This window comes from Entelurus aequoreus, linkage group LG16 (genome assembly GCF_033978785.1).
Source record: "Entelurus aequoreus isolate RoL-2023_Sb linkage group LG16, RoL_Eaeq_v1.1, whole genome shotgun sequence".
Classification (NCBI taxonomy): Eukaryota; Metazoa; Chordata; class Actinopteri; order Syngnathiformes; family Syngnathidae; genus Entelurus; species Entelurus aequoreus.
Genome location: NC_084746.1, coordinates 10,378,868 through 10,396,610, shown reverse-complemented (window position 1 = coordinate 10,396,610; position 17,743 = coordinate 10,378,868). Strand labels below are relative to the sequence as shown.

At 41.1% G+C, this 17,743-nt stretch overlaps 1 protein-coding gene across 1 annotated transcript in view; it reads right to left on the bottom strand.

The window, feature by feature from the left end:
* LOC133631576 (C2 calcium-dependent domain-containing protein 4C-like) overlaps positions 1-14,259 on the bottom strand; it is a 14,531-nt gene extending 272 nt beyond the window's left edge. The window contains exons 1-3 of the mRNA XM_062023924.1: positions 14,055-14,259; positions 8,217-8,965; positions 1-1,068 (exon numbers count right to left, since the gene is read on the bottom strand). The exon at positions 1-1,068 is cut by the window's left edge and continues 272 nt beyond it. Of these exons, the coding sequence (XP_061879908.1) occupies positions 508-1,068; positions 8,217-8,945 (1,290 nt within the window). The 5' untranslated portion in view covers positions 8,946-8,965; positions 14,055-14,259 and the 3' untranslated portion in view covers positions 1-507. The remainder of the gene's footprint in view (positions 1,069-8,216; positions 8,966-14,054) is intronic.
* Between the last annotated feature and the right edge of the window lie 3,484 nt (positions 14,260-17,743).

Here is a 17,743-nt window from a genome sequence, read left to right as displayed (position 1 = left end):
TGTTGAACAACTTAAGCTGTACATCAAGCAAGAATGGGAAATAATTTAAATCAAAAATGTGTCTCCTCAGTTCCCAAACCTTTACTGAGTGTTGTTAAAAGGAAAGGCCATGTAACACACTGGTAAAAATGCCTTTTTTTGCAATGTGTTGCTGCCATTCAATTCTAAGTTCATGATTATTTGAAAAAGAACAAAGTTTCTCAGTGTGAACATGAAATATCTTGTCTTTGCAGTCTATTCAATTGAATATAAGTTGAAAAGGATTTGTTGTGTTCTCTTTTTATTTACCATTTACACAACGTGACAACTTCACTGCTTTTGGAGTTTTGTACTACACAATTCCACTATATTGAAACCTTACAAATGTTAACTTGAGAAGTGTGCTGCTCCTGCGTTGCAAGATGCGAGTCTCCCAGGATGACCCCCACCTAGCAGCTCCTCATCACAAACGTGGCGCGGAACGAAGAAAAGGCTCTAAGGATGTTTTTGAGCGGCAAAAGTCTTCCCCTAAAGGCCTGCCAGAAGCTCACTGAGCAGCACTTGTCTCTCTCCCAGCAGCACGTTCCTCTTCAGACTGGTGCCCTTGTTCACCACCTTGATCTTCATGGCCAGACTCTTCACCTGCGCCTGAGGCAGCGCGTCAAAGAAGAAGTCCTCGTTGAAGACGGGATTCCTGCTGTTCTTGATGATGGTGCTCCGCTGCTTCTGCTTCTTGCCGGGTTTCAGATAGAGCGCCACGCAGCAGTTGATGCTCTTGAGGTCGGTCTTCCGGTCGTAGATGGCCTCCGCCGCCAGCACCCGCACCCTCAGCCGGGCCGCCTCCGGGTCGTAGTGCGTGCTGAGCCTGAGCGTGCCGCCCTTGTGCAGGTTGACGGTGTGCTCGCGCTGCAGGGGGCCGGACGCCGCGCCTCGGAGGCCGCCGCTTCTGCACCTGCGGAGGGCGGGGGAGGCGGGGGAGGCGGAGCAACGCGGGCGGCGGCGCTGAATGTTGGGGCTGTTGTCGGCCGAGCTGCACTCGTCGGTGGAGAGGGAGCTGTGGCGGCCCAGGGAGCGTTTGGCACGGGAGACCTGGGAACAGACGAGGGGAATCTGAAGTTAAATGTAACAAGGAACACAATTGTTGTGTAGGTAAACTTCCCGCTGCAAGGGTTTGGTCACCTCTGGTGCCAAAACCGTGTAAAAATCCTGGTGCGTCAAATCGTTTTGTTCACGTGCAAACTCTGTTTACACTCGCAAAGATGTTTTGTCTATTTTAGGGTTCTACGCAGTGGCGTGCCGTCACTAGAGGCAGGGGGAGGCGGGGCCTCACCTGCCGTCATGGAAAGAAAAAAAATGTAAAAAGAAAAAAAAAAAAAATTAAATTGTTATATGTATCCAGTGATTATACTAAAGTTATTTTCCATTTAACTTCACCAGTTTTAGATCATTTTTATTTTTATTTTCACATTTGCCGTTCAAATACCGAGAAGAGACGGTGCGGTGATCAGCAGCCAGTTGAGGCACGTCACTGATTTGTGCCTCAACATGGATTGTGCACAATGACTCGGCTAACTGCTGAGCTGCTGTGCAGTGAGACCGTATTGCTAAATGAATTATATCAGCTAACTAAACTATGGCATAGTTTAGTTAGCTGAGGTATATAATGTACAGTGTATTTTGTCAACAACTGTATGTGTGTAACGTATTTCTTGTGCTGAGCATTCATAAATCTGCTGCAAAAAATGTACTGGTTGAGGCTCACAGTAATCTGGCCTCCTGGTGGTAGAGGGCAGTAGTGATCCCAGAGATCATTCCTCGGCCGCAGAAGAAAAAAAAAAAAGAAAAAAAAAGTTTGCAAGCTATTGTTTATTTTCTCTCGCCTGGATTTTTATTAAAAACATGGAGGATTACATATGTAAAATAAAACAGTTTTCTAAACTGGACTTTCAATCGAAGCAGGAGGTAATAATTAAAGGTATACCAACGCCGGAGCTAAAAGGTTTGCTTTTGACTTCGGGACAGAAGACCCGTTCTTTTCAAACGGCGTGGTACACACGCAAAGGCTGTCCAGCAAGAAAAGTAAGACCATGATAATGTTTTTTTTTATTAAATGTGCTTTTTTGTGTGCTACGGTTGTGTAAAGAATGCTGGTATGAGATTTTAAACATAACCCGTTAACTGCTGCCAATCACATGGTGAATAAGATACTATTTAGGGTTCATATGTTTGTAAATCTGACTGTGATGATGCAGTGCCTCACCAGACATTAACATCACCACACGCCACTGGTTCTACGGTATACCGGTACTATACTAGTACTGGTATACTAAATAATCATATTCAGTACTATACAGCCTCTAAAAAGTACTAGTCCTGAACCCCCCTTTTTTTTAGCGGGCATGATGGAGCGTCACATTGTTTTACGACTAGAGGAGCATGTTTGTGTGTATTACAATGTTACACTCCATTAAATGTTGCTAAGCTACAAGTTACTCTCCATTATATGTAGCTAATTTACAAGTTACTCTCCATTAAATGTAACTAAGCTACAAGTTACCCTCCATTAAAATGTAGCTAAGTTACAAGTTACTCTCCATTAAATGTACCTAAGCTACAAGTTACTCTCCATTAAATGTAGCTAAGCTACAAGTTACTCTCATTAAATGTAACTAAGCTACAAGTTACTCTCAATTAAATGTAGCTAAGCTACAAGTTACTCTCCATTAAATGTAACTAAGCTACACGTTACTCTCCATTAAATGTAGCTAAGTTACAAGTTACTCTCCATTAAATGTACATAAGCTACATGTTACTCTCCATTAAATGTAGCTAAGTTACAAGTTACTCTCTATTAAATGTAGCTAAGCTACAAGTTACTCTCCATTAAATGTAACTAAGCTACAAGTTACTCTCCATTAAATGTAACTAATCTACAAGTGACTCTCCATTAAATGTAACTAAGTTACAAGTTACTCTCCATTAAATGTAGCTAAGCTACAAGTTACTCTCCATTAAATGTAGCTAATTTACAAGTTACTCTCCATTAAATGTAGCTAAGCTACAAGTTACTCTCCATTAAATGTAACTAAACTACAAGTTACTCTCCATTAAATGTAACTAAGCTACAAGTTACTCTCCATTAAATGTAACTAAGTTACAAGTACTCTCCATTAAATGTAACTAAGCTACATGTTACTTCCATTAAATGTAACTAAGCTACAAGTTACTCACCATTAAATGTAACTAAGCTACAAGTTACTCTCCATTAAATGTAGCTAAACTACAAGTTACTCTCCATTAAATGTAGCTAAGTTACAAGTTACTCTCCATTAAATGTAGCTGAGCTACAAGTTACTCTCCATTAAATGTAACTAAGCTACAAGTTAATCTCCATTATATGTAGCTAAGCTACAAGTTACTCTCCATTAAATGTAGCTAAGCTACAAGTTACTCGCCATTAAATGTAGCTAAGCTACAAGTTACTCTCCATTAAATGTAGCTAAGCTACAAGTTCCTCGTCATTAAATGTAGCTAAGCTACAAGTTACTCTCCATTAAATGTAACTAAGCTACAAGTTACTCTCCAATAAATGTAGCTAAGTTACAAGTTACTCTCCATTAAATGTAACTAAGCTACAAGTTACTCGCCATTAAATGTAGCTAAGCTACAAGTTACTCTTCATTAATTGTAGCTAAGCTACAAGTTACTCACCATTAAATGTAGCTAAGCTACAAGTTACTCTCCATTAAATGTAACTAAGCTACAAGTTACTCTCCATTAAATGTAACTAAGTTACAAGTTACTCTCCATTAAATGTAGCTAAGCTACAAGTTACTCGCCATTAAATGTAGCTAAGCTACAAGTTACTCTCCATTAAATGTAGCTTAGCTACAAGTTACTCGCCATTAAATGTAGCTAAGCTACATGTTACTCTCCATTAAATGTAACTAAGCTACAAGTTACTCTCCATTAAATGTAACTAAGCTACAAGTTACTCTCCATTAAATGTAACTAAGTTACAAGTTACTCTCCATTAAATGTAACTAAGCTACAAGTTACTCTCCATTAAATGTAACTAAGCTACAAGTTACTCTCCATTAAATGTAACTAAATTACACGTTACTCTCCATTAAATGTAACTAAGTTACAAGTTACTCTCAATTAAATGTAACTAAGCTACAAGTTACTCTCCATTAAATGTAACTAAGCTACAAGTTACTGTCCATTAAATGTATTTATATAGTTACATCGGTTCTGTTGTTGCTGTATCATGCATTATATTTGTTAACAAAAAGTGATGTAATCCAACAAAGATTTCCTTTCGACTCTTATTATGCATTCTGAAACGTTATTAAAGGGACCTATGACGAAATTCGTCTTGTCCGACTAATAAACGTGGTTACAATGTCGGATACTCGATGCCAAAGGTTCACATATTTTGCATCATGCAGTTTTGGATGTCTGGGTTTTGCAGTCTGACTACGTCGTGACGTTAGAGCGAAGCCAGAGGGGCAGAAGCTCCTGTTTCAGGCTATCAGGAAAGACAAAAAAAAGACTAAGATAAAGTATAATTTTCATCCAATCTTGGCATGAGAATAATAACACAGACGTGCGACATAAATGCTGCTAAAAACAGCTTTTTACGCAGTCTCTGAATCGATTGTAAAGCGTGCAGGTGGACCCGATGTTGTGACCGGGTGAATCTACGTAATGTTTATGAATTTTTTTTTTTCAACAAAAGAATAGCCGTGACTATTTCAAAATATGTAATAAAAAGGTGTGCATTTTCGAAGGCTAAATTATGATACTTTTGCAGTGGGTGGGTCGTGGTTTCATTTGCATTTTATGTCGACAACAAGACGGCGTCGTTAGTGCAGCAAATTCAATGCGGGCAATATCTTTCTACTGGTGAAAGCGACAAGCAGTATCGCACTAAAATGAACTCGATATCAAACAGGAAGAGGCGCCGTCACACTGTGACACAGCAGACAACACACGCACACAATTGAACAATGACTGAAGTGTTAAACTTGCCATCCAAACAATACCCCGTTTGTTGACAAGAAGATATGACTAATTAATAATAATTTAATAATACATTAAGTAGAGGTAGCACAATCAGGTGAAAAGATTCAAAGGAGCTGAAGTCAAAGCTAACTGCTAAAGCTAACAAACACAGCTAATAATAATAATAATAGATTTTATTTGTAAAAAGCACTTTACATTGAATAAACAACCTCAAAGTGCTACAGTGTATTAAAAAAAAAAATAAAATAAAAAGATAATAAAAAAATAAAATAAAAACTAAAACAGCCTAATAGCTAGAACTAGTATGCATATATCTAAAAAAAAGGCTTTTTTTAAAAATAAGGGTTTTTAAGCCTTTTTTAAAAGCATCCACAGTCTGTGGTGCCCTCAGGTGGTCAGGGAGAGCGTTCCACAGACTGGGAGCGGGCGGAGCTTTGTCCTCGGAGGTTGGAGGAGGTTAGCCTGTCCGGAGCGGAGGTGTCGTGTGGAGGATTTGGAGGTGAGCAGTTCTTTGAGGTAGGGGGGGGGGCATTTCCATGGAGGCACTGGTGGGTTAGTAGCGAGGCTTTGTATTCAATCCTGAGTGGAATAGGAAGCCAGTGAAGGGATTTGAGAATTGGTGTGATATGGTCGTATCTCCGCACTCTCATCAGGATCCTAGTTGAAACCCTCGATGACGATACACGTCACTAGGCAACAGGCCCCGCCTTTTAAAAGCACAGACTCCTCACACTGTGCTATTATATTAAACATCTCTCAAATGCATTGGCTAGATATTACATTTATTATTTTTTTTCAAAGTAACGTATAAATTACTTTCCCGAGTAATTAATTAGATTTATTAAAGAGTATTTCCGCAAGTAGATCAATAACTTTTTTGGTAAAGTAACAAGTAACCTCTCCATATATGGTAGAGGTTTACCCGAAGAGCTGTGCTCGAGTTCGCCATTTTAAAAAAATCAGTTGTAGTCCAATTTCAAAGTTAAATAAACAGTTTATTTATAGAGCGCAATTCAAAGTGCTCTACATACAATTACAAGAAAGAAATATATAAAATAATCACATAGATCATCATACTTAAAGTTAGAAAATAAAACCATCGTAAAAACAACCGTAATTCAAATGAAAATCCACCATAGTGTAGATAAAATACTTATAGTTGTCATATGCAAAATTCAATAAAAGGGTTTTCAGCCTGGATTTGAACATTGGCATTTTCTGGAAGACTATTCTAGATTTTAGAAGCATTTAACTCAAACACAGTCTCACCATGTTTGGTCCTGACTCTAGGCACCAGCATGAGACCACTCCCTGGGACTCTCAGAGCTCCACAAAGGTTGGTATGGTTCTAACATGTCAGAGGATGTACTTTGGAACAAGACCACGACAAGACCTGTATTCAAGCAGAGCTCTTTTAAAGTCTATTCTCTGAGCAACAGGAAGTCAGTGCAGTGACCTGGCACCTCATATATGCTGGTTCTAGTCCAGATTCGAGCAGCAGCATTCTTTGCAGCTGGTTTAGAGAGCCCAGTGAGAAGGCCATTAGAGTAGTCTAACCTGCTGCAGACAAATGCATGGATGAGTTTTTCTTAATCTGATTTAGACATAATTTTTCAGATTTTGGCAATGTTTTTCAGGTGGTAAGTCAAATTCTGACTTATATCTGTCTGTAGACTCAATATGGAAGTTACCTGAAGAAGGGGCTTTGCCCACAAAACGGCAAATCCAGAAGAGACGGTCAGAAAGCGGCATGGAGAGGGTCTGTAAAAACAACAATCTATGCAAATAACTAAACAAAGCGCTACAAAGAAATGTTTTAAATGTCTAAAAAACAAACAAATCATATTACGACCCATTGAAGTCATTTTGAATGTAAAATTAATTAAAAAGTGTATATTTTGACGTGGTTGATTGAGTTCTCAGCCTTCCCAGTAAGGTCTATTCAGGTGTACTGGAGAGGAGTAATTTCCTCCTTAATAGTAAGTCAGGCATTTACCTTTTCTTATTACTTGTAACAAATGGAAATGTACATTTGGTATGTCAACTATATTGTCCAATACAGTCTATGATCTAGTCTAACAAAGATAGTATGTTCCTGGACATACATGCTAACGGGGGAAATATATGCTAGTTAGCATGTATGTCCATGTGTCATCCAACTGACAGGACAACATATATTTAGTACAAATAAAAGCTATGTGGATATGAGTAGTGTCAGTGCCTATTTCCTTCTCAATATGCTCAACATTAGTCATAATGGTAATCTGAAAGGTATGGAGAAAGCCAAAACATATGATAAAATAATTCCTCATTGGTGTTTGCATATTCTGGACTACATCTACCAAGTTATATGGCAATCTGAAAGGTTTGAAACAGTCATCGGCGGTCACTCGAAGCGAGTATGACAATCCTCCTAGTAGGGGGATATCCCTTTATGGAGGATGCCTGTGCGTGACTTGGTTTAACGTGGGGAGACTGGTGCACAGACAGTCACCACACGATCCTTGACAGATCCGTGTCAGGGTCCAGTGGCATGGAGTCCAAGACGACTGGGGACCCTTTTCTGCTGCAGCCTTCATCCGCCATCCCAGCCGTTGTGACGCTCCCTAGGGTTAGCAATCATCCTCCGGCTGTTCCACCGTTGAGGTCTTGGGTTGTTATTTCCCCATAACTCATCCCACATGGATGTGGGGGTGCCTTCTTCCGCCATCGCAGCCGTTGTGGTAGTTCTTACATCTACCAATCTTCCGCCTGCTCCGCCGTTGAGGTCTTCACCGTATCCCTGGCTAGGGGGAAGTCAGGTACTAAGCCTTTGCCAAGGGCCACCTGGGGTAACAGTAGTAAAGGGGCATACTTGCCAACCCTCCCGTTTTTAGCGGGAGAATCCCAATATTCAGCGCCTCTCCCGACAACCTCCCGTCAGAGATTTTCTCCCGACAAACTCCCAGGGAGAGGGGGATGGAACTACAGAATTTTGACTGTGATCGCAGAACCATTTCTGGCCAGTCTCTTAAATTAAGTGGAAGACCACAAAATACGGGCCGCGAGTTTGAGATCCCTCATTTACAGTATACAGCTCGGAAGCTTACTGTACCTGTGCTCTTTGGGCGAAAATGGAGTGTTGTATATGCAACATGCAAACATACTGATGTACCCAAAGTACCGACCAGCCTGACAGGTGCAGGTGAACCGAAAGGTAAGGTCCTTACCTTGGCTTGCGTCTCCTGGGTGATGGAGCGCAGGAGAGAGGCGGAGCGAGACAGCAGAGGGGAGTTAAAGGGCGAGGATTCCGCCGAGGAGCAGGTGTCACTCTCTCCACCGCTGAAGTAGCGGTAGAGGTTGGTGTCCGCCGGCGTCAGATGAGTCCCCGTCTGCGAGCGCCTCTGGGAGTTTGGGGAGGTAAGAGGACTACCCGGGTGGCTGTGGAAGAGACTCTCCTTGCGACGGGTATGGGGAGACTCCACCAGGGTGGAAAAGCCATAGGAGGTCTGAGCCTTGGGCACGTAAGGCAGAGACATGGCGGTCTGCGACTGGGGGTCCGCGTTGGTGTTGAGGCTGTCCGAAGCGCCCGTGGCCGGCTCGTCCGCGCTTTCTATCTGGATGATGTGACGGTTTGCGGACTTCTGGAGGTTGCGCGTGTCCCCTCCCGTGCGGGAAAAGAGGCGAGGGCTGCAGGGGTTTTTGCCGCTGCGAGGTCTGGGGCTCTGGATGCAGATGGTGTGGTCGGAGGCGGACGGTCGCAAGCGGCCCTGAAGCTCGGGGCTTTCCGACTCTGGCGGGCAGCAGATAAGTTTGGGGGGGATGAAGAAATCGGGAATCTTTTGCGGCGTGAGCACGTTAGCGTACACAGAAACAGGAATGGCCTCGGTGGTCTGCAGGGGCTGAGGGTGTGTCCCCTTACTCTCCATGGAGCTGCGCAGCTTCTCCAACAGCCACATGGTGCCTCGAGCCTCGAGTGCTGCATTAACACAAACATCAATAAATAATAATAACATTCACAGCCAACAGAACTATAGAACCGTTCTTATATTTGTGGATCTACTCTATCTATGTGGTACTGATCGGTTTTATTTGTCAATCTAGCCACTGCATAAAAGTCAATCACTCCAAAAAAATTAATACATTTAAATGATCTACTTAAGTCTTTTGCTAAATAGATAGTAACTGATATGTTAATAAATAAACACATCAATATATATGATAAGTACAAAAGAAATATAATGAACAAAAATACAAAACATAGTACAAAAAAAATACTGTAAACTATTGCAAAACAAGCTAACTAGCCTTTTTAATGAACGAGCGTACATGAGAGCGGTGGTGCGTTTCCAATTTTTTTTACGCACGCAAGTTAAAAGTGTAATATCATTGTTGATGATGTGCATTTATTCAGGGGAAAAAAATGAAGGTTATGGCAAGCAGAAAAATGGTTTAATTATTTACACATTGAGGCTATAAAGTGTGTTTTAATCGATTACTCGATTAATCAAACAAGCAAATAGATTATGAAATTAATCGATAGCTCTAGCCTTAATTATACAAAAGCCAAAAGCAGTGAAGTTGTCACGTTGTGTAAATGTTAAATAAAAAGAGAATACAACAAATCCTTTTCAACTTATATTCAATTGTATAGACTGCAAAGACAAGATATTTCATGTTCGATCTGGTAAATGTTGTTATTTTTTGCAAATAATCATGAACTTGGAATTTAATGGCAGCAACACATTGCAAAAAAAATATTTTTACCAGTGTGTTACATGGCCTTTCCTTTTAACAACACTCAGTAAAGGTTTGGGAACTGAGGAGACACATTTTTGAAGTGGAATTCTTTCCCATTCTTGCTTGATGTACAGCTTAAGTTGTTCAACAGTCTCCCTTCTCATATTTTAGCCTTCACACATTTTCAATGTCTGGACTACAGGCAGGCCAGTCTAGTACCCGCACTCTTTTACTACAAAGCCACGCTGTTGTAACACGTGGCTTGGCATTGTCTTGCTGAAATAAGCAGGGGCGTCCATGATATTGTTGCTCGGATGGCAACATATGTTGCCCCAAAACCTGTATGTACCTTTCAGCATTAATGGGGCCTTCACAGATGTGTAAGTTACCCATGTCTTGGCCACTAATACACGCCCATACCATCACACATGCTGCCTTTTACACTTTCACCCTAAAACAATCCGGATGGTTCTTTTCCTCTTCCACAGTTTCCAAAAACAATTTGAAATGTGGACTCGTCAGACCACAGAACACTTTTCCACCTTGTATCAGTCCATCTTAGATGAGCTCAGGCCCAGCGAAGCCGGCGGCGTTTCTGGGTGTTGTTGATAAACTGTTTTTGCCTTGCATAGGAGAGTTTTAACTTGCATTTACAGATGTAGCGACCAACTGTAGTTACTGACAGTGGGTTTCTGAAGTGTACCTGAGCCCATGTGGTGATATCCCTTACCCACTCGCTTTTTGATGCAGTACCGCTCCCCTCACCTCCCAGTGGGTGGAACAAGGGGATGGGTCAAATGCAGAGGACACATTTCACCACACCTAGTGTGTGTGTGACTATCATTGGTACTTTAACTTTACTGAGTTCACCGGTGATGTCGTCTCACGGCCCATCAAAAATAAAATAGTCCTGTCTTGTTGGGCGAACGACTTTGCCACGGCTTTGGGCGTGGGATGGCAGCCTTTCTTCGTGCACTTCTGCTGGCGTTTTTTGAGATTGCGGCTCAGCGGTAACCGAACCGAACGCCGTCGCGTTTCCCCCGTGCCGAGGAACGGGCCGAGGGTTTGGAAAAGAGTCAGGACTAGGGATGAGGTTCGAAACCGATTCTCCCGATTGTTCAATAAGAAAAGAACTGATTCCATGGACTCAAATCCCTTTTTGAGAACCGGTTCCCGTTATCGAGGCCACTATTGTAAAGAAAAAGAGTTGGTTCTTTATTCGAATCCCTGGTAACGAATCCCAAATGGGCAATCTTATGCCCATTTGATTGTAGACTCTTACTGACACCTTGTGGCGATATGAAAATACTACGCGTCAATAGTTTGGGCACTTCCAGGTTGAGGATGTTAGTCCAGTTCATGAGACAATTGAGAAGTAGACAAGTTGTGTTAGCTCTTACAAGCCTTGGAAAAGATAAGTCTGTAAGTAAACTGTTTAACTTGTTTATGTAACTCAATATTAAGGTGGAAAGTAGTTAAATTTGATAGTAAGATGTTTATTGAAAAACGATTTTTGTGCACTGTTTCAATGGATATTTTGAGGACTTAAAATGGCTGCCAGTCGTGTATTTCCACCATTGAAATAGTTTCAACACTCAGAAGTATTTGTTTGATGATAGTACTGTATATTTGTGTGAAGCTAATATTTACATATTGTGTATTACATTTCAGTATGTTAATTGAATCACATAGCTTATACATTTGTCATTGTGTGTATTTCAGTTAAAAATAAAAATAAAAATAACAGTCCAGTGCAAGACAAAAGTAAAGATAGGAAAAGACAAAGCAAGATCAACAATAATAAAGAGCCTAAATGGATTAATCTGTTTTGGAACTTTATTAGACGTCTTGGATTGTTTGTTAGCTGTCTGCCTGTGTGTGTAGTTAGTATGTTCCAATAGCAGCAGAAGTGCACTTTTTGGAGAGCTGTATTATTTTCAGTTTTGTGCCCAAGGCACTAATTTTATTTAACACTATATTATTATTTAAACACCTATAGTGATCACAGAGACAGGTTGTTTTTGTGTTGCTGTATATATTTGTTTTTCTGAAAAATCCCACTTAATATACTTTGGGTAACAACAGTCAATATTTATTTATTTTATTTTTTAGGGGGGTAACAGTCAATATTTATTTATTTATTTAATTTTATTTTTTTCTTATAAAATAAAAGTGAGCTTTTGTTAAACCAAATATTGTGTTTTTTTCCATATACAACAACCTATCTGGATTCGATAAGAGAATCAATAAGGATTCGGTTCGATAAGAGGATTCGATAATAGGCTCGAACTCGATAATTTCTTATCAAACATCATCCCTAGTCAGGACGCATACCCCGTTTATCGCGTGTTTAAAAAAAAAAGGAACTTATTGGTAAGGAGTTACTGTGACTTTGACAGCCCTAGTTTAAACCCTTGTGTGGTGTCTGGGTCTGTGGGACCCGTTTTCATTTTTTATTAAAAGAAAAATGATACAATTAATACATTTTTCAAACTGAGACTCACTGACTTTGGCTCATTTTCTGTGAAGAACATATATCAGAATACATATTTAATGACCACACACCATACACCCCCCCTACACATTTATACTACATATAAGATGTCCGGGTCCACTGGACCCGGGGCTAAAAGAAGTGTGGAAATTGATGTTCTGTGTACCACACACACACACACACACACACACACACACACACACACACACACACACACACACACACACACACACACACACACACACACACACACACACACACACACACACACACACACACACACACACACACACACACACACAGCAGGCCTAGACAGGAGGAGGACAGAGTGTAGGTACACAGGACATCAGAGGGTCAAATGTGCGAGAAAATGAGAGCACTGTTTAACACACACACACACACACACACACACACACACACACACACACACACACACACACACACACACACACACACACACACACACACACACACACACACACACACACACACACAGCAGGCCTAGACAGGAGGAGGACAGAGTGTAGGTACACAGGACATCAGAGGGTCAAATGTGCGAGAAAATGAGAGTAGACAGTGTTGACAAACTCAGCCAGCGTTTGCGGGTCTGACGGACCCGTTCCATTTTGTGGCTTTTAATGCCTCACAATCAAAGATGTTTATTGGGATAAAGGTAAAACATCTGTTCAGTATTTTAACATAAAAGAGTTTGATTGTGAGGCATTAAAAGCCACAAAATCAACAATGATATTACACGTTCAACTCGCGTGCGTTAAAATTGTTTCAAAACCACACCACCGCTCTCATGTACTCTCATGCAGAAACCGTGTCCAGGTGTGTCAAGTCTCGGCACTTCTTGGGCTCCGGATTTTCATTTTATTTCATTTTCAGGTGTTTACCTTATCCCAATAAACATCTGTTCAGTATTTTAACATAAACGTGTTTGATTGTGAGGCATTAAAAGCCACAAAATCAACAATGATATTACACTTTCAACTCGTGTGTGTTAAAATTGTTTCAAAACCACACCACCGCTCTCATGTACTCTCATGCACTCTCATGCAGAAACCGTGTCCAGGTGTGTCAAGTCTCGGCACTTCTTGGGCTCAGGATTTTCATTTTATTTCATTTTCAGGTGTTTACCTTATCCCAATAAACATCTGTTCAGTATTTTAACATAAACATGTTTGATTGTGAGGCATTAAAAGCCACAAAATCAACAATGATATTACACTTTCAACTCGTGTGCGTTAAAATGGTTTTAAAACCACACCACCGCTCTCATGTACTCTCATGCAGAAACCGTGTCCAGGTGTGTCAAGTCTCGGCACTTCTTGGGCTCCGGATTTTCATTTCATTTCATTTTCAGGTGTTTACCTTATCCCAATAAACATCTGTTCAGTATTTCAACATAAACGTGTTTGATTGTGAGGCATTAAGAGCCACAAAATGCAACGGGTCCATCAGACCCACAAACGCTGGCTGAGTAACAACAATATGAACATTACACAAGGGTTAAACGCGTGATGTTCTCCAATGTAACTTTAACACATATATAATTCACATTGCCACTAGTATTTATACAGTAAACGTATCAAGTGGGCTATATGTACTATATATAAAATATGATTCTGTACATATTTGTCAGGTTTGTATTGTACATTTCACATGGGCACCCAATGAAAACACTGGAGGTAAACAACATGTAAACAAACAAATGCCACCTGAAAATGACACAAAAATAGATTCACACTTAAAATTATAGAGATGTTGCATCAATATTGTCCACATTGCAACAAGTGACGACAAAGCACGTGTCTTCAAATGCACCTACTTGTTGAACGTGCTCCTTCAGGAGTGTCCACAGGTGGTCCAGTTTAGGGTCGTCTCAGTCTTCAGGCTCCGTGGCAACCCGTCGACGAGCACAAAAGTCCTCCAGAGTCAGTCTCCAGCGAGGCGGCAGCGAGAGGAGCCTCGCTTTATAAGAACAGCTCCTTCACCCTTGAGCCAATGAGGACGGACTGCAAGCGTCTCCTGATTTTTGATATCAAACCCTCCCTTTTAGGCGCCTCAAATGGAGTTAATGCAATCTAAAAAGCACCTAGAAGTGACCTCACGGCTTATTAGCTCCACAATTTCCACGGGAGCTGCAATTGAAATGAAAGCTGTACTCTCTTGATAGTAGTCGGTGTTGTGTGAGGCAGTGTAAGGCTGACTGACACACTCCTTATTTGGACTTCCTGCTGGTGAGGATGCACAGAGCTTCCATCCATCACATGTACTCATGAAGCAACATCTACATCACAATAATGGGACTTTTCTACACGCTTTTCCACACTGTGTTGGCTATTACTTGCGTGATAAGAAAAAATGTCGAACAACAGCAACCGTAATGAAGGAATACCTCGTTATAAATGGTAAGTATCCCACTGCGGTTGGCAGTTGTTTAGGATGTATTGTCTAAGCCAGACCTGGGCAAATTTCTATACTTTTTGGTACTTTTCGATACTTTTCTAAATAAAGGAGACCAGAAAAATGTGCATTATTGGCTTTATTTTAACAAAAAAATCTGAGGGTGTAGCGGACCGGTACTTTTCAGCGGAGGTATGGTACCGAATATGATTCATTAGTATCGCGGTACTATACTAATACCTGTATACCGTACAACCCTACTAGTTACTATGGTAATCTACGTCACAGCAGGTCAGACGAGGTACCAAGCAGTGTGGGTGGGGAGCGTTTCCACAGAGTGTTTCCAGAGCCTGAAATGCGGGTGTCAGGGACAGACGCGGAAGGAAATTTTTACAAGAAAGTTCTAAAGCTTAGTGATGTATCACATATATCAGATTGTAGATGTTTTTGTTTTTTCGTTCATATTTCGCTATGTTTGTTGCATTTTTGTTACGTTTCGCTGGATTGTAAAATATGTCGATGGAGAGGGGGTTGTCAATATTCAGGGTTTTATCCTTCATAGAAAAAAATACAATTCCATTCCGTTTTTAAGGCGGTCTGTCATAAAATAATTTAGCATTCAATCAGACTTTATTGTGAGGTTTTTGTATTGGTTTTCCTAAAAATAGATATACCGGCCCCCAGACACATTTATTTTCTCAAAATTTGGCCCCCCGAGTCAAAATAATTGCCCAGGCCTGGTCTATGCACTATAAATGTAAACAAAAAATAGAAAAACAGTTCAGGTTGCATTATTAAGTAATCCAGGGATGAAATAAATGGCAGTTCTTAATGTGTCCACTGGATGTCGCAATTCTAATTCTGTTAGGCAAATAAATAGTTTATATATGGGGCGAGTGTACCTAGCAAGAGGTTTCCGAATTGCGCACTTTTTGCGCGTGCTCAGCGCACAGAAAATCAAATTCCATCTGAACGCTTCAAAAAAATAAACAATTTATTGTGTGAATGCTCCAAAAGCATTCACATATGGTTTTTCTGAAACATGAATTCTTTGCTCATTTTGCAAAGCGGACCTCGTTTTTATGTCAGCACGTCTGTGATGCGCCAACATTTAAAGACACGGCGTCGAGACATCTGGAGGGAGGATGCGGTCTCAACCTCGCTAAGAGTGCTGCTCGCTAGTGAAGTGAATTAATGAACTCATATTACGTTTTGCATATGATGAATGTTCATATTCTTGGAGAAAGCAAACCACCTCGTTTAAGTAAAAAAGTGGTATTTCAGTTTAAAGTTAAAGTTAAGTACCCATGATTGTCACACACACACACACACTAGGTGTGGCAAAATGATTCTCTGCATTTGACCCATCACCCTTGATCACCCCCTGGGAGGTGAGGGGAGCAGTGAGCAGCAGCAGTGAGCAGCAGCAGTGGCCGCGCCCAGGAATAATTTTTGGTGATTTAACCCCCAATTCCAACCCTTGATGCTGAGTGCCAAGCAGGGAGGTAATGGCTCCCATTTTTTATAGTCTTTGGTATGACTCGGCCGGGGTTTGAACTCATGACCTACCGATCTCAGGGCGGACACTCCAACCACTAGGCCACTGATTTTGCGATGCAACTGTGAGTGACAGGTGACAACAAGGGGCCACAACAGATAAGGATCGTCAAAACTGTTTAATGATTGTTACATCTGTGGAGATGCTTTAAGGACAGGAATTCCATCGACCACTTTATGGGCAAAACTCTTTATATTCGGCCGTAACAACACCAAAAACATCCGTAAAAAAAAAACGTATATCAAGCAAAACCCAAAACTAGTGACGGCCGAAAACCAACATTGAATGCTCGTGACCTTGGATCCGTCAGGCGGTACTGCATCAAAAAGGCGACATCAGTGTGTAAAGGATATCACCAGATGGGCTCAGGAACACTTCAGAAAACCACTGTCAGTAACTACAGTTGGTCGCTACATCTGTAAGTGCAAGTTAAAACTCTACTATGCAAAACGCAAGCCATTTATCAACAACACCCAGAAACGCTTCACTGGGCCCGAGCTCATCTAAGATGGACCGATGTAAAGTGGAAAAGTGTTCTGTGGTCTGAAGAGTCCACATTTCAAATAGATTTTTACAGATGTACACTTTATCCCATGCTTACATCTCATTGTGCATCATGTGAAGGTTTGTCTGAAAGGGGTCCAAATGATCCCCAAAGCAGGACCCCCACCCAGACATACAATACCAGTAGCTCATAAATAACACATTTTTGTTGTTGTTGTTATTTTAAGTGTAAGTGGACCTAATCATGGAACTGACCGCTCTTATTTTATTGTTTTATCTCACTTAAATTGTTATGACATTGATATAGTTCTGTGGACATTGTTGTCTTCAGTGAGGATGTAAGAACGTGAACAATGTGTGATTTACTGCAATACTTTCAGTCTTTGAAGTTTTTATTGTTGGTTTGTTGACATTGTTCACACATTGCACAGCTTTTATTGTTCTGTAAATACACAGTGAAGACTCAACCCTCTTAAATAGTTTCTAACTCACTTTGTTAGCACAGGATTATGTGGAAATGACAAATGAGGTCGTTGATACATTGAAGAGTTTTAATTTATGCTTTATTTAGTTTTTTGTTCAATCCTAGAAGGTCCGTGACTTAAAGTCGAATTGCTTTGTAGATACACTGAGATGAAGTCTAAGTTCATTGTGTTCTTCATGGGGTTTTTGAAACTGCACTCAGTTGAACATTTTGACAAAAACTACCGGATCCCGAGGCGTTCCCAGGCCAGCCGGGAGACATAATCTTCCCAACGTGTCTTGGGTCTTCCCCGTGGCCTCCTGCCGGTCGGACGTGCCCTAAACACCTCCCTAGGGAGGCGTTCGGGTGGCATCCTGAGCAGATGCCCGAACCACCTCATCTGGCTCCTCTCCATGTGGAGGAGCAGCGGCTTTACTCTGACTTTCTCCCGGATGACAGAGCTTCTCACCCTATCTCTAAGGGAGAGACCCGCCACCCGGTGGAGGAAACTCATTTGGGCCGATTGTACCCGTGATCTTGTCCTTTCGGTCATAATCCAAAGCTCATGACCATAGGTAAGGATGGG